At 37.0% G+C, this 18,264-nt stretch overlaps 1 protein-coding gene across 1 annotated transcript in view; it reads left to right on the top strand.

Moving 5' to 3' along the window:
* The first annotated feature begins 7,604 nt into the window (after positions 1-7,604).
* The window catches only part of LOC106878914 (glutamate receptor 2), a 16,004-nt gene continuing 5,344 nt past the window's right edge, over positions 7,605-18,264 (top strand). The window contains exons 1-3 of the mRNA XM_089353515.1: positions 7,605-7,767; positions 13,153-13,191; positions 15,132-15,323. Of these exons, the coding sequence (XP_089209641.1) occupies positions 7,663-7,767; positions 13,153-13,191; positions 15,132-15,323 (336 nt within the window). The 5' untranslated portion in view covers positions 7,605-7,662. The remainder of the gene's footprint in view (positions 7,768-13,152; positions 13,192-15,131; positions 15,324-18,264) is intronic.

The raw sequence follows: 18,264 nt of genomic DNA, 5'->3' as shown, positions 1-18,264 counted from the left end.
TGACGAACAATCAACAAATATCAACTGCTCTTGTGATACATTGCCACGGAATAATAATCTTCATAGTCAAAAATATCATGAAGATTTTGTGTGTGTGTGTGTGTTTTGGCAATACTTAACGTGAATGGGTTTGAATTTATTATTCTAACAGTTTACCAAGAAGGGTCATGATCTAGTGGTTAGGATGTTGCAATCGTAAGAGAGTGTGGTACGTTGTGTTTTTAAGCAAAGCATTTCATTTCACGATGTTCCAGTCTACTTAGCTGTAAACGAGTAACCGTGTGACAAACAACCACCCCATTCACGGATAGTATTATGATCTCGAACACTTAGTTGCCAGAAGACCAGGTAACTGGCCCCGTTAGACCGAGGACTTGAGGCAGCAAAGTTCATGGATTGATGATAATGATCGCCAAGTTATAAAGCTGTCTTTAAATTTGAAAATAGATGTTTATCGTTTGCCAACATCTATTTTCCGAAAAAATACCGAAAAAATATATGAGATGCATGCGTGAGAAGAAGGAAAGAAATGTGTGAGAATTTAGGAAATATGCCATAACAAACACGTGTTGTTGTGTTGTTGGCACTCCGTCGCTTACGACGTCGAGGGTTCCAGTTGATCCGATCAACGGAACAGCCTGCTCGTGAAAATAGTATCTTTTTCTGCGAGAGAACAAGAGGACAAGTAACGGGGTTACTGAACAATTATTTAGGGTTTTTCGAATGGGCATAAATTTATTTGTTTTATTAATTTTGAGAGAGGAAATAAGAGAAAGAGAGAGTGAGAGAGTGAGAGAAAGAGGAGAACGAAAGAAAGAAGGAGAGAGAGGAGGAGAGACAGAGAAAGAGAGAGAGGATCTTTTCGGTTTAATAAAACCAAATTCAATTTAAAAAAATATATTTTCTACACAAATATAGTTTTTATGCTAATTAGGGAAATCATAATTCTGTCCTTATATGCGCATGCGTTTGCGTCTGTATTTGTGTGTGTCTGGGTACATGTATGTGTGCGTGTGCGTACGTATGTCTCTATGTTAGTCATGCGTACGCACACACGCACATGCACACACACACACACACACACACACACACACACACACACACACGGCGAGCTGGCAGAAACGTTAGCACGCCGGGCTAAATGCTTAGCGGTATTTCGTCTGTCGCTACGTTCTGAGTTCAAATTCCGCCGAGGTCGACTTTGCTTTCATCCTTTCGGGGTCGATTAAATAAGTACCAGTTACGCACTGGGGTCGGTATAATCGACTTAATCCGTTTGTCTGTCCTTGTTTGTCCCCTCTGTGTGTAGCCCCTTGTGAGTAGTACAGAAATAACACACACACACACACACACGAACATTATAATTTTGCTTTTGAAGAAATTAAACTAAAGAAGTTGTGATACGCTTTTTAGTTTCAACCAATCTTGATGCGGCCAGATTTATCACGCTCACTCATCATTTAAAAAAAAAAGTTGTACTTTGCAAATGACAAGCAACTAGAAATGTTACAGCAAGCAGTACTTGGATGTACCAAAGTAATTAATATGATACTTAGATTAGGGAAATGTCTCAAGGGGAAAACTCATTAAAGATACTAATATTGTGTTAGATAAAGAAACCGAGATAAGAGATAAGTTATAGAAGTACTTATGAATCAAGGAAACAAGCGTATAGTACACAAAGGAAAGTAAAGATGAGGAAGGAATATTGATTTTAAATTTTGGCACTAGGCCAGCAATTTCGGGGGAGGAGATAAATCGATTACATCGATCCCAATGTTCAACTGATACTTATTTTATCGACTCCGGAAGGATGAAAGCAAGTCGACCTCAGAGGGATTTGAACACGAGACGTAAAGACGGACGAAACGCGGCAAAGGATTTTCCCCGCCACGATAACGCCTTAGATAAGGAAGGGATATTAAAGACGTTAATTTAATGCTTAAAACAGAGCTAAATAAAGTGATATACATCACTACTCCAGTTGTTCTAGTAATGAGTTTAAGTTATGATAGTTTTGATTGGATGCTAAATGAACTTGCGAGACTAGACAGAAAAACGAGAAAAATTATGACTGCATTTAGACCACACACTCAAAATCTGACGTAGAAGATTTACCTTGAATGGTAGAGATCCTTGGGCAATCAGAAAACTTTTGTAAAATATCCACTGTAGGACTATAAAATTATCTTGTTAAAAATTATGGAAAATTTGTACTAATGGTTACAAATCAAGAACAAAAGAAAAAAACTCTCTGTTTTCTGTGAAGGAAGCTACAACACACACACACAAAAGCTGCTGCAATGGCCGATAGATGTGGGGAAAAAAGAAAATCAATAACCGCAAAAATGTTACAATATAAGCTAAAAATGGGGTCACAAATACCTTGATAAAACGATGACACACACGCACCCCCCCCCCCCCCCCCCCCACAGACAAACACACAAAATTCCTGAAGTCGGCCAAAACCTGAAAAACAAATAAACAAAATAACAAAAGGCAAAAATAAACAAAAAATGAATATAGAGGAAGTAGATAAGGAAAATTTGCAACAGCGGTAGAGAGACACAGGACTCAGAACTGAAACTTGAAGGGTTCTTTATTACAACTTAAAAGCAAAACTCAAACCAGAAACCATAAAAAAAAAACATAATGCAGTAAAATAATGTAACTGTAGAATCCGTGGCGTTGAAGAAGAAACAACCATATTCTTTTTTGCTGCTCAGTGTAAACTAAGAAAGAATATACTCACAGTCATGACAGAGCTACGACTTACTCTGTAAGTTATGCATTATAAATACTAGTAGAAAAGAGATAAACCGATATCAGAAAAAGTCGGAGAATGAGAATACCACTATACTATGGGATATGCCAATGTGCATACACAAAAACAAAAAAAATCAAGATCAAACTACCTGATAATGCTCAAGGGCCACAAGGAAACCTATGCTTTCTAATCAAAGTTACAGGTCCAGCAGATATATTTCTCTCAAGGAAATGGAGAAATTATTCAAATATAAATTACCATAAATGCGCAGAACAGCGATAATCAAAGCATTTGATGTATATATTTATTCTGAATGATCTGCGAGGTGATATCAAAACGTCCCCGGACTAGTTTTGTTTGATGAAAAATAACTTTTCTACCTGAGTTTTAACATCACCTCCTTCGAAATAGTCACCTTGCGCAGCAATACATCAGTCCCAGCGTTCCTTCCTTTTTTGGAATCCAGCTTTCCGTAAGCTTGTCGAGGACCTCCTGCGACTCGCTCAACGGTGTTGAAATGGCGACCTTTGGGGAAGCAATGTAAGTCCGAAGGTGCAAAATCTGGCGAATAGGGTGGGTGCCGAAGCGATACTATGTTGTTTTTGGCGGGAAACTCATGACTGAAGTGAACTCGGTGACAGGGTGCATTGTCTTAGTGAAGAATCTAATTCTTCACGCTTCAGAGATTCGGCCGCTTGCACCGAATGTCCTCCCGCAAATTCTTCAAAACGTTGCAATAGAATTCTCGGTTGACGGTCTAGCCCTGGGGAATGAATTCTCGACGCACAATACCATGATGTAGAAAAAAAAAAAAAAAACCGATTAGTATGCTCTTGGTTGAGCTGCGGCTCTGTCATGTTCCCTTTGGTCGTGGAGACGATGGCCTTTTCTATTGTGACGATTGCTGCTTCGTCCCAAGGTCGTCCACGTAAACCCAACACTCGTCACTGGTGATGATTCTCGACACGAAGGGTGGGTCATCAGCGGCACGCTGACATAGATCTTGACAGATTTCGATGCGATGTTCGTTCTGCTCAGTAGTTTTGCAGGCGGAGGACAAACTTGTCACAGGCACGCCGCATGTTCGATTCAGACGTTAGGATTGCCTGCACGGATTCATACGACAGACTAACAACATCAACAATGTTGTTCATTGTCCTCCTTCGATCCCCATGCGCACGCTGATGAATTTTCTCCACATTTCTGGGGTTGTCGCTCGTGGCGGGTCTTTCACATCGCTCATCGTCTTCCAGGGACGTTCTTCTGCGTTTGAAGCAGCTGTGCCTCTCGAAACATTGCCTACGATCCATTACCTTGTCGTTGTAAGCTTGCCGAAGCATGCTCAATGTCTCTGTAACAGACTTCCCACGTTTAACGCAAAATTTTACGTTAAATCGCATGACAAAATCGCAGACTACAGCAAACAGGTAATCACAAAAAAACAAAATTCATAACTCGCGAAGTAAACACAACGATGTCACTCGACACATTGCTTCATGAAGGTTACTGCTAGCTTTCACTACGCACGCAGTCGTGTGCTGTCATCTGTTGGCGCGCTACAGAACTAGTCCAGGAACATTTTGATACCTCCTAGTATACATGTATTGTTAATGCAAATGGAAATTTATTATCGGTTCAGCAGACAGCAACACGCATCAGCTAACAGTTTGTTTGCTGTATTCTATAAACAAGATACTTTACTCTTGTTTAGGTTTGTTGATCTGGGGGATCTTTGACAGAAGCGACTCAATCAAGTCGAAATACCTTGGTGTTTCGAAGTCTACTTATATCAATGAATCGAGTGTGCTATGAATAAGCATCATCTGAAAAGTGGTATTGTCCGAAGACGAAATATAACCGTGATTAACATATTCACTTTCGAACCCGCTGAAACGTATCGAAAGTGAATTTATACATCAAATATCTCAATATAAAGATGTGGAAATAGAGATAAGCTATATGAGAGCTGAAAATACAAATAATTCTTATAATAAGTGCTTTGGGAATGATAAAAAATTTAGCATGCAACTAGTGCACACCTGGAAAATCCATGAATTACCTATATACAGAACGCAGAAAAAACTTTTCTTATGCACCGTACACATCTTGCGTATAGCACTGTTAATAAGGTAAAAATAACAAAATCTAAAGCCACAGAGCAAACACAAGGCATAAAGAGCTACGCATGGTAGTGCAGTAAAGCACACAATAAAAATAAAACTAATGAAAATGATAATAGTATAGCGAGTTTGTACACGAAACTTCATTTTAAAACCATTGCTTAGCAATATCAGGATTCATAGTTCAACTGTTGTTGCTCATGGTTTGAGTCATTTTAGCCTCTGCTCTACATACATAAACATAGAAAGCAACTACTGGTCCAGACCACGTTTCATATCTTCACTGTGAAGTGTTTTAAGCTATATATTTAAGGTACCATATATTAAAGTATATTAAGGTACCATATATTTAAGGTACCTACGCACATGCATACATTTGTTGTTGTTGTTGGCACTCCGTCGCTTACGACGTCGAGGGTTCCAGTTGATCCGATCAACAGAACAGCCTGCTCTTGAAATTAACGTGCACGTGGCTGAGCACTCCACGGACACGTGTACCCATAACGTAGTTTTCGGGGATATTCAGTGTGACACAGTGTGACAAGGCTGACCCTTTGAATTACAGGCACAACAGAAACAGGAAGTAAGAGTGAGAGAAAGTTGTTGTGAAAGAGTACAGCAGGGTTCGCCACCATCCCCTGCCGGAGCCTCGTGGAGCTTTAGGTGTTTTCGCTCAATAAACACTCACAACGCCCGGTCAGGGAATCGAAACCGCGATCCTATGACCGCGAATCCGCTGCCCTAACCACTGGGCCATTGCGCCTCCACCCATGCATGCATACATACATACATACATACATACATACATACATACATACATACATACATATTGCTGGATTGTGTAATCAAGGTATCTGAGGAAGTGAATGAACAGTAATATTTTTACATATACTGCATGTATTTCATAACTTTATACCTGGTGAGGAATATTAAACGTTCGTTTACGGAAAGGAGCGTAACATCGATTTGACTTCTTTCCTTTATTAAATTAATCATTATCCACTCTGTAAGGCTCATAACATGTCTACTGGATCATACTTTAGATTCCCGAAGTGCTCCCTTTTACTCTTTTACTCTTTTACTTGTTTCAATCATTTGACTGTGGCCATGCTGGAACACCGCCTTTAGTCGAACAAATCCACCCCTGAATTTATTCTTTGTAAGCCTAGTACTTATTTTATCGGTCTCTTTGCCGAACCGCTAAGTTACGTGGACGTAAGCTCACCAGCATCGGTTGTCAAGCGATGGTGGGGAGACAAACACAGAAACACAAGCATACACATACGCATTCAGACACACACATACACACATGCATATATGTATATATACGACAGGCTTCTTTTCAGTTTCCGTCGACCAAGCAGAAGGCACTTGCCCAAGGTGCCACGCAGTGGAATAAACCCAGAACCATGTGGTTGGTAAGTAAGCTACTTACCACATAGCCACTCCGGACCATTTTTTTTGTTGACGTATAACTGATATTCTTAGGTTAACCAGATGCCTACATGCAGTGGTGATGAGGTGATCGCCCGGATTATACTTATCCAATTATTATAGATATATGCATACATACATGTTGAAATTCTGTTTCCTTCTCTATTGGCAAGGAATCTTGAAATAAATAATGACATATATATATATATATATATATATATATATATATATATATATATATATATATATATATATATATGTATATGTATATATATACAAACTCACATACATGCATATAAACATAGACACATACATTACATTCATGCATACATACATACATACATATATATAATATATATATATATATATATATATATATATATATATATATATATATATATATATATATATATATATATTTTATATATATGCATACATCTATATATATATTCCTCTGGAAGGCGTTCGTCAAGCCTCTGTGAAATTTGTATTTGTATGCATGTGTTATGCTATTTTGTACTAAACAACAGATTGCACGCAATTAATGGATAAGGATGGTGTGAGAAAGACCAGAGATGAGACAGGAACAGCAGAGTGTCAGAATGAATAGAGAGAGTGTGAGGGTGAGAACTGGAAAATTGGGGCAAAGAATGGATCATAGTTAGGTTGAATTGTTTATTGGCCTTTACACATACATACATACATACATACATGCATAAATACATGTATATATGCATACATATATGCATTCATATCTACACATATACACTGATGAATATACACAAACTTACGCACTCAGCACCTACAGCCACATTCACACATTCATAGACAACTACGTACAGATATTTTGGATGTATGTATGTATGTATGTATGTATGTATGTATGTGTGTATGTATGTATGTATGTGTGTATGTGTGTGTGTGTGTGTGTGTGTGTGTCTCTGTGTGTATGTGTATGCATATTCATGTCTATGTATCCATTTCCGCACGCATAATTACACGCAAGTACAAACATACGTACATAGAAATACATGCAACACAGGCATTTAGACCTTTTAAGCTTTGTTAAAGCGCACAATTATACGTACGCGCGCCTACGCAACACGCACGCACACACACACTCACACACACACACAGAGACACTCACACACACATTAAAACATACGGACATAAGCTAACACACCGACGTTGCTGTGCTTGTGATAGTAATATGTCAGAGAGACATAACCATATATAGAAATCCGTTGACGTTGGTATAAAAACGAATTCACTGAAACTGCCCTGTCAGTACATTTCATACACTTTTTAGGCATCATTTGTCCCACTATATCACCAGTTAAAATGTCAATGTCATTAAGGAAATTTATGTTCTCCATAAATCTTGTATCTTTGGGATTTTTCTTGCTGATATTGTTTCAATGTATAGTCACGTTGGCAGAAGCTAAGGTAGGTTGATTCTAAGTTCATATATTACATTTCAAATATATAGATAAAACAACTTTTCTCACTCCATAATACTCTATTAACCTCCATTTCTCTCCAGAATCCCGTTAGGATATTACATTTTTTGTCAGTCTTTATGTCTTAGCTTCAGCTTGTAATGTGGAGTCTTTTTCCAGAATATAGTTCCCCTAAAATTAGGTGTTTCAAAATCCCTTTATCATACGAGCTACGTCACTTATTCATTTCATTTTGCTATATCGTAAGAAAGCTTCTATGCTCAAAGTATTCATTAATTCTAGAATCCCAACATCACTCCGATTGTCTCTACAATTTGTTAAAGAAACTTTTATTGAAAACTTTCCAACTGTCTAAGATGACTTAAATACAATGTCCATGTTTTAAAGCCACACAAGAAACAGGCAAAATACGTTTTGAAAATAGGTAATTTAGTGTCATTTCATATACAATAGTGAAAGTTTAGTGAAGATTGTATTTTCCAAAAGATTTCCACCACCTTCGAATTCTATCTGCAAATCATCTTCATGATTCGCATTCTTGTTTTTCTTACATATTTGAAGTTTTGATAAGTTTAGCAGATCGTATTTGATGGTATATATGAAGTACTATCTCTCTCTCTCCCCCCTCTCTCTTCCCTCCCTATCTCTCTCTCTCAAATGTCCCAAACAATCACCCCTGAATTACATGCTTTAAAAAATACCATATTTACAATTGACGGATAGGTGTCCTCATCTTGTTTGTTGCTATCACAACGTTTCGGCTGATGTACTCTCCAGCCTTCATCAGGTGTTCTGGTGGAATTTCGAATCCAGCCATTTATTTGACTAGTGGGGTACACTGTTCTCATTACTAAGGTATGTTGCTAATGTTATTTTTCTGCTGATATTATATTGATTGAACTGAGAATCCGAGGGTTAGTAGCTCGCACTCTTGTCCACTATGCTATATGCCTGTGGACAATTATAGAGTGAATTTTAGGGTCTATAAACCTAGTACTTTATCTTTTCTTTATACTGGTTCCTATATTACATTAATATCTGCACTAGGTTTGCTTAGGAGGTTGTGTCCTAGCATATGTGCTGCCTCTTAATTTTCGTATTTTCCAGTGGTGTTCTCTGTCGATTATTTTAACTTCATCCTACAGCGGGATGTGGTCTCCGTTTTTCCAGACATGATCAGCCATGCCTGACATCTCCGCATGTCACAAATTTACGATGTTCCTCTACTCTTACTTTAAGGGGACGGCATGTTTCACCTTTGTATAAACTACCATAACTGCATAGGATAGAGTACACGCAATTTTTGGTCATAATCTCTTCTATGGGTGGTTTTACTCGGAGAAGATATTTGCAAAGTCTTTTCCGAGAGGCCTTTGACACAGGGTAGACAGGTAGACTCTCTTCTTCCTAATTGTGGTGGATAATATGTTATTTGGGTAGTTGTTGCATAGCAAATTGTTTCTTAGCCTGATCATTTCTTCCTGGTGTGTATCAGGATCATTAGTTAAGATCTTTGCTCGATGTTTTAGACACTGCGCAATCTCTCTTTTTATACTGTAAGGATGGTGGGAATTGAAGTTGAGATATTGCCCAGTGAAGGTAGCTTGCGGTATACGGGTATCCTGAATCCATACTTGGTTCGTGTTATTAATACGCCCTGGAATACTAGCTGATTGTCTTTTTCTTTTTCCATTGTGAACTGTATGGATGGCTTTATTGAGTTCACATGATCTAACAGCACTTGGACATCTTCCTGGTGCGGCCAGAGTACGAAGGTGTCATCAACATATCGCAGCCATAGGGTTGGCTTTAGTAGTGTTGATCCTAAAGCCAAATTCTCAAAGTATTCCATGTATGTATTGGCTATTATCGGTGATAATGGGGAACCCTTAGCTAAACCCTCTTCTTGTCGATAGATTTTAGTATCTACTCTGAAGTAGGTAGTTTCTACGCAACAAGTCAACATTTCCATCAATTTTTCTATTGGTATACTAGTACATTCTTTTAGAGAGGTATCCGTCTCTAGTTTGTCTTGAATCACTGATAGTGCTTCATTAGTTGGGACTTTGTTAAACAGTCTTATCACATCTAGACTAAACATCTGGTTGGATCCTATGGGAGTATCCTTGATCGATTCTGTGAAGTGAGTAACTGTGTGGTAAGTAGCTTGCTTACCAACCACATGGTTCTGGGTTCATTCCCACTGCGTGGCACCTTGGGCAAGTGTCTTCTACTATAGTCTCGGGCCGACCAAAGCCTTGTGAGTGGATTTGGTAGACGGAAAACTAAAAGAAGCCCGTCGTATATATGTATATATATATATATATATATATATATATATATATATATATATATATATATATATATATATGTGTGTGTCTGTGTGTGTGTGTGTGTGTGTGTATGTTTGTGTGTCTGTGTTTGTCCCCTCCCAACATCGCTTGACAACCGATGCTGGTGTAATTATGTCCCCGTAACTTAGCGGTTCGGCAAAAGAGACCGATAGAATAAGTACTAAGCTTCCAAAGAATAAGTCCTGGGTCGATTTTCTCGACTAAAGGCGGTGCTCCAGCATGGCCACAGTCAAATGACTGAAACAAGTAAAAGAGTAAAGAGTAAAGAGTGTACTATGCTGACTTATCTGATATGGGTAATAACCAGTAACACCAGTAAGAAGTGGTAATCATGTTCTATGGACGTGTCTCTTGAGGCCTGCTGGTACCTTGCAAACTTTTAGGCAAATGGAAGAAGTTGAGGACTCAGTTTGTTGGAGTGCTTGTGGATCATTTACTATGTGTTTTCTTGAGCGGACGGCAAAGCCTGCTTTGCTTCGTGCCACGAAACCACAATGACGGGAGCAGCGTTTTGCCAGCGTGCTTTCATGCTTGCACAAAGTTGGTCTCGATGCTGGAGTCGACTTTGCTCAAGTCTTTGAGCTGAGAAGCAGGATTTGCGCCTGGTCCTGCGTTCTGATACTTTGTTCTCCTTGGAAGAAAAGGGAATGTTCATCGCTTCTGATTGTTTTTTTAGTTAGTCTTTGAAGCGCAAGAGCGGCCTTCAAACTGATCTTCCTCTTGGGAATTGGCTAAAGAGAAGTTGCTCCGGAATTCTGATATCACACATATTTGAGGGATAACCTGACCATTTAAGCTGTATCATGATGTGGATGGTTTCAATACCTGATATGTATATATATATATATATATATATATATAATGTATGTTTTACTTTTTGCTCAAATAAAAATCTTTTGCTATTTAAGTAACCAGTAAAACATACATTTTTTTAGTTTGAAAACGGCTACTTGAAACTCGACGCTCATATCAGAGTAACCCACTGTAAAAAATTATCATTAAGATTAAAATAAAAATTATCCCCTAATTATCCCTTCAAAAACCCATCTCTACTCATTCTTTCAAATATAAATAATAATGTTCCAAGGACTTTCTCTTTATTATTCTAGTCTATTACACACACACACACACACACACACACACACACACACACACACACACACACACACACACACACACACACACACACACACACACACACACACACACATACACACACACACACACACACACTTATCTATATATATAAATACATGACTACATATATTTATGTTTCTGATGTTATCAATATACTGAAGTGCACACTCAAGATCGAACCCCAGAACTGATAATCAACCTCATAGATATCGCAATAACACCAATTTTTGTCTAAACGGGAATAGATGCCCATCTTATGCTGCTCTGTTGGAAATCATTATGGTTTTGACACCTAGCTATCTGTATCATCCAATCCAACGGCGTACACAGCGTAGAACAAAATATTTAAACACAGCACGCGAGTTAAAAGAAATAGCATGTACATACACACTCACTCACCCACTCACACACACGCATACACACATACACACGAGCACGCACGCACGCACACACGCACGCACGCACGCAAGCAGAACACATGTTTTTGCGATAAAACAGAATCTATAATGCATAACAAATGTATCTTTCCAGCTAACAACGATATGAAAAAATTAAATTCATACAATCTGCTTTGAAACTAACCTCAAAAGCCTAGTTAAAAAAAGGTCAAAACCAGTTATACTGGAAATATAACTGGTAACAAACACAAGGGAATATAAGTATCTACGAAAAACCATCAAGAGACTTCCGGTGCCGACACAACAAGGCAATATTACCAATTATTAATGACTAAAGATGGCTAAATTTCTATATCGAAGTTTGATAATAACAACTTACTTTAAAATGGATACTTATACGCAACCCCTCCCACAGAATCTTAATAATGAAGTAACGTCAAATACTGATATTGTGAAATCATTTGATACGTACGTTTCAGCTTTGCGCAATATTTAATAAATGAATTCATTACGTAAATCTTCCTCAGTTAAAGCATTTCCAAAATAGTTTTTAAGTGCTTTAAACTGAGGGAGCTTTGTGTAATCGATGAATTTCTTATTGTATACTAAGAAAGCTAGAAACGTACGTATTTCAAAATATTACTGTTTGGTTTTACTTCATTATTACAACTTATGCGAGTCGATGCCAGTACAAATTAGGCAGTGTAGACTATACTTATGCAGATACTTCTGCAATGACTTGGAAGAATCTGATATATTTGACACGAGTCTAAAATTTCGGTACCGTGCACCGCCTCTTAGCATAACAAGAAATATGTATGTCTCTTCTATTTTTTAATTATTATAAATCTTCCACTGAGGAGGAAGCCCGTTTCCAACAAAGATACACGGCTCAATCTTTGGGTTGTAGTTAACACAGACAAATTCACATTTGGAACTTGATAACAGTCTTGCATATTTTTACTGTTCCACTCACAGATTGCACTTGTAATGTATGAATTAGCCGGTCAGTTTCTCTTTCTGAAAACCCCAGTTTATTCATATTCTCTTTTAAGCTTTTGTTAACAAAAACTTAGTGCTCCAATTATTATTGGTATGAATATGAATTCATAGTATTGATATAGAAGCAGGAGGTTTCGAAGCAGTTGTCCATAGATATCCTCTTTTTCTTTGATTTTCAAAGAGATATTTATATCTGAAGGGTACCAACACCAGCAGTAGCAGCAGCAGCAGCAACAACAATAACAAGGTAGATACAACTTCAATAAAAGTGATGTTAGCTGTTAAATTGCGCTTCCATGTCTGACAAGCAGTATGACTAATTCCATAATCAAGGCAACACAAAACCTACTCCAAGACCAGTTTTCAGAATATGTATGTTTGTTGTCAGTTATCTTCCAATATAGATATTTCATCATTCAATATTTTTGTGAAATATTTTATGAGATAATTATGAAGCAATGCTTTCTTTTTATTTTCTAGAATCCCACGAAAAAGGTTATCAAGGTTTCTACGTTACAAGTAAGTGCTTTGCATCGTCTCTTGTCCGGGTACTAAAATAATTCATCACTTCTGATGGATTGCCTACCTAATAAAGAATATGATCATTATTCATACGTCTATTAATATTCAAATTAACATAAAATGTTTGTTATTTACATCAGAAGCATTTGATAAATATCTGAAACCAGTATAAAAGTTAATTCTATAAAATTTATACGATAGAAGCAGAAAACTTAGTGACTTAATAAATCTTAAAGAAGAATACATCTGCCTGGAGATGGTTGATTATTATTGTTGTTGTTTAGTTCCAGGTCAACCCTGACCAAGCGGACCTTGGATCGAAGGCATTCTAACCTTGATCATCCAGATTTTTCTCTAATGTCTTATATATATAGGATTACCTTGTCTAATGCTTCCTCTTATCAAGCCGGTTATAATACGATCTTACGATTTCACAACTACTTCTTATTGATCAGGCGAACGAAGTGTGAGCCCCTTGTTAGCAACCGACATTCCTGTTAGAAGCTTTTGTGCTGATATCTGGCTTAGCGGTGAAGGGTTTATAAAATCGTGGAAACAGAAGCGGTTTTCCAAATATAAGCCATCTCAATTATTGCATGTATTAAGGACGATATAGAGTAGCAAGATAAAAGTACTATCAGTACTAAAATATTTAGCTTTATTCATATTACTTCCTAGTATAAAATCTGTCTGAATCATTGTAATAAATTGTATGCTAATTACTTTTACTCATTAACAACTTTTCTTGTATCTAAATCGGAAACCATTATAATTTTAACAAAGAAAGAGTGAGAGAGGGGAAATTACCAACTTACATATTCTGCATGAGAAATTAAGAGTTGGTGTTAACGTACTTAAGATAGTGAACTAAAATACTTCATTTAAAATGTTTATATGTCTGTTATCAAGGGCCTGATAAATGTTGATAAAAAAATATACTGAGGAGACCTAATAAGACAGAAGCATGTCTAGTTTGTTACCGTACTTCATATCTACAGCTTGCCCTCTGGTTAAATTTCTAATTCAATATAATTTAGTATAAATACCAAAATTTGAAATTAAACTAATGCATAATACTTTTCTCTCCTAATGGCAATATTTCAATTAATTTGAAAATAATTTTGAATCCTTATCTTTAATGCAATGTGCGGCACAAAGCGTTTAACTTCGAATCAGAAGGTTGCGTTTTTGCGTCGCGGCGTGGTTGATTAGCCTTTATGGGTTTGGGCATGCCCTTGTGGTAAGAAGCTCGCTTCTCAACAACATGGTTCTAGGTTCAGTCCCACTGCGTGGTATCTTGAGCAATTGTTGCCAATTGAAGCCCCAGGCCGATCAAAGACTTGTGGGTGGATTTGGTAGGCGGAAACTGAAAGGAGCCCGCCGCCGTATATATATGTGTGTGTGTGCGTGCGTGTGTGTGCGTGCGTGTGTGTGTTTGTGAGTGTGTTTCTGTGTGTATGTGTATGGGGTGGGGGTTTGTGTCTGTGTTTGTCTTCCTCCACTCCTTGACAATCGGTGTTGGTTTCTTTACATTTCTGTAACTTAACAGCTCGACAAAAAGAGACCGATAGATTAAGCACCAAACTTGTTCTATCCTTTCAAATAACCCTAATCCTTCAAGACGGTGCCCCAGCATGGCCGCACTCCAATGACTAAAACAAGTAAGTGAGAAGCTTATGAATTTAAGCAATAATGGCGCCTTCATGCTGCTAATGTTTCATCGTTTTATTTTTCAGCTACCAAAAGGGTTTAAATCAAAGCACATTGTGCGTTTGTTAACGAAACGTTTACCAAGACTACAAATCGGAGGTTATCTGCTGCTTCCTGTACATTATCACCCATGTAACTGACAAATTAGGTGGCGTTTACATAGTTCTGTGTCTTTTTACCCGACAATTTTATATTCTTTCTTAACGGGTTGTTTTTGTTTTCGCCAGATACCTCCCTTTTACATGGAAGAAAAACATGAAAGCGGAAGAGAACAGCATGGCTATATAGTTGACATGTTAGCTGAGATGGCTCCATTAATGAATGTGACCTTTGACATAAACTTAGTGAAAGACGGACGCTTTGGACATATTGATGAAGATGGAAACTGGACCGGAATGATTGGAGAAGTTGTATCAGGGGTAAGACGACTTTCAACTACTTTGAAAATATATCTTTATCTACTGAGAAAGATATTGATAACGCTCTGATGCAAATGTCTCTAATATCTCTAACGTGTGTGTATATATGTATATATAACGATTCACAACCAAGGTGCAGAAATGGCGTATTCCGAATGAACAAGATAATGTAATCCGATGGTAGAAAGAATTCTGCGAATTAGGTACTCCAAAGTCAGTCAGAAGGCCGGGGTTCATGAATCATTGGCGATTTTCTTCCTCCATCTTCCTTTTCTACTGGACTGTCCTCTGTTTCTGAAGAAGAGTTCTGCTCGAAACGTTAAACCACCTTTCTTTCCTTCCCTGAGCGTCTGCTAATACTTTACATGTACCACGTCATCGCATTGTTTTTTTTTGTGTTTGATCTTTGTTTTTTTTTTGATTTACTATATATATATATATATATATATATATATATATATATATATATATATATATATATATATATATATATATATATATATATATATATATATATATATATATATATATATATGTATAATCAGATAGAAAGGAAATTAACTCCCTGTACAGAACAACTCATTAGCGCTCTAATTAATAGAATGACATGAAATATAAAGATTAATAGAAAGAGAACAACTTTCAGGAATCAGAGTTCATCTCGTCAGTATATTTCCCGTCATCGGAATACTTCATAAAAATATACGTAAATATAAATATGTAAATACAATATAAAATACAATACTTAACTATACTCGAATGATATAGTATGAACTTGTACATCCGTGTTTAGAATCTATGAGAAAGTTATACACGCGCAGTCAAAATTACATTAATCGAAATTATCAAATGGATGAAAGAATAGTTCGCAATGATTTTAAGAGGAATCGATAGGTAAATCCAGTGAAAGTTCATATTCTTACGGCCGTTTCAAGAACATGTGGTAATAAATGGGTGAACCATTTCCACCCATCTCAGTTATCCACATTTCTTTCTTCAGAGATGGCTCAAGAGAATTTTAAAATGAAGCTTAGAGCGAAGTACATGCTGTTCAGGCGCATGAAATTTAAAAAAAAAATTGAAGAAAGAAATGTGGGTAACTGAGATAGTGAGAAATAGCTCACCCATTCCATACAACATGTTCTTGAAACGGCCGTAAGAATCTGAACTTTCAGTAGATTTACCTATGGAGTCCTTTTAAAATCATTTTGAACTACCCTTTCGTCCATTTGATTATTTCGGTTAATGCAATTGTGACCGTGCATGGATAATAACTTTCGCATTGATTCCAAATACGGAATATAATTCCATACAATGTCATGAGAGTATATTTATGTTTTATATTTTATATTGTATCTACCTTTTTATATTTACGTATATTTTTATGAAGTATTCTGATGCTGGGGAATATATTGACCAAATGAACTCTGACTCCTGAAATTCGTTGTCTTTCTATTAATCCTTATATATACTCTTTTACTCTTTTACTTGTTTCAGCAATTTGACTGCGGCCATGCTGGAGCACCGCCTTTAGTCGAGAAAATCGACCCCAGGACTTTTTCTTTGTAAACCTAGTACTTATTCTATCGATCTCTTTTTGCCGAACCGCTAGGTTACGGGGACGTAAACACACCAGCATCGGTTGTCAAGCGATGGTGGGGGGACAAACACAGACACACAAGCACACACACACACACACACACACACACACACACACACACACACACACACACACACATATATATATACACATATATACGACAGGCTTCTTTCAGTTTCCGTCTACCAAATCCGCTCACAAAGCTTTGGTTGGCCCGAGGCTATAGTAGAAGACACTTGCCCAAGGTGCCACGCAGTGGGACTGAACCCGGAGCCATGTGGTTGGTAAACAAGCTACTTACCACACAGCCACTCTTGCGTCTATATATATATATATATATATATATATATATATATATATATATATATGTATGTATGTATAGTGAGTTCAAAAATGAAAAACGACAAAAAAAAACAACGAAAAACAACGACGCAAGGACGTGATACAGATATTGTGTTACTGGACGCTCGGGAAAGGAAAGAAAGAGAATTTGACGTTTCGAGCGGAGCTCTTCGTCGGAAAAATAGGAAAGTCCAAAGAAGGGAAGACGGAGGAAGAAAAAATCGCCAACGATATACACGAGGTTACATTGTGATATATATATATATATATATATATATATATATATATATAGTTGAAATTTACAGAAAAACAAAAGACGAAGACAGGTTTATAAACAACAAGTAGGTTTATTAGTTTAACGCTCGGGAAGGTGAGAAAGTCTTTTACTTTCCGAGCTTATTCTCTTCAACAGAAAGGAATATGAAGAAATAAACAGAGAATAAAAAACTTTTGGAGTTAGCGCTCAATCATATATATATATATATATATATATATATACACAAACACACATAAATGAGTTACAGTAGAGATAAAGGTCCCAATGCATTAAAGCCGTTTCTAACGACTCCTCTAATTGATTAATGAAAACATTACATAATTATAAAGAAACCGTTTTTGCCTGATAAATTCATAAACTTCAAAATTATTGACATTCAAAATGATTTAACATAGTTAAAATGTACAGAGCAAAACATCATTTGGCCGGTAAAATATATTTTGTAGGGATTAACGGTTCAACATGACGAAATAGCCAGAAGAAAGAGACTGAATGAAAGTGATCGTACCCCAAAAGACACAGTTACAAAGTGAACTTCGTAGTCCCTCAGCAGTACCTCCTCGTAGATGGAAATTTAAACCACAAGAAAATATTTCATTTATATTTTCTTTAAACAACATTTTTATATCCCTTAGTCGATGTTTAAATTAAGTAGTCATATTATTTCATTTACTTTACTAATGCTAGTGGAAAAGGAATATATTTTGCCTACCCAGGCAGTT

Source organism: Octopus bimaculoides, chromosome 6 (genome assembly GCF_046866305.1).
Source record: "Octopus bimaculoides isolate indiv1 chromosome 6, ASM4686630v1, whole genome shotgun sequence".
Lineage (NCBI taxonomy): Eukaryota > Metazoa > Mollusca > Cephalopoda > Octopoda > Octopodidae > Octopus > Octopus bimaculoides.
Note: the sequence above shows the minus strand (reverse complement) of the source record. Positions and strands in the feature narration are given on the sequence as shown.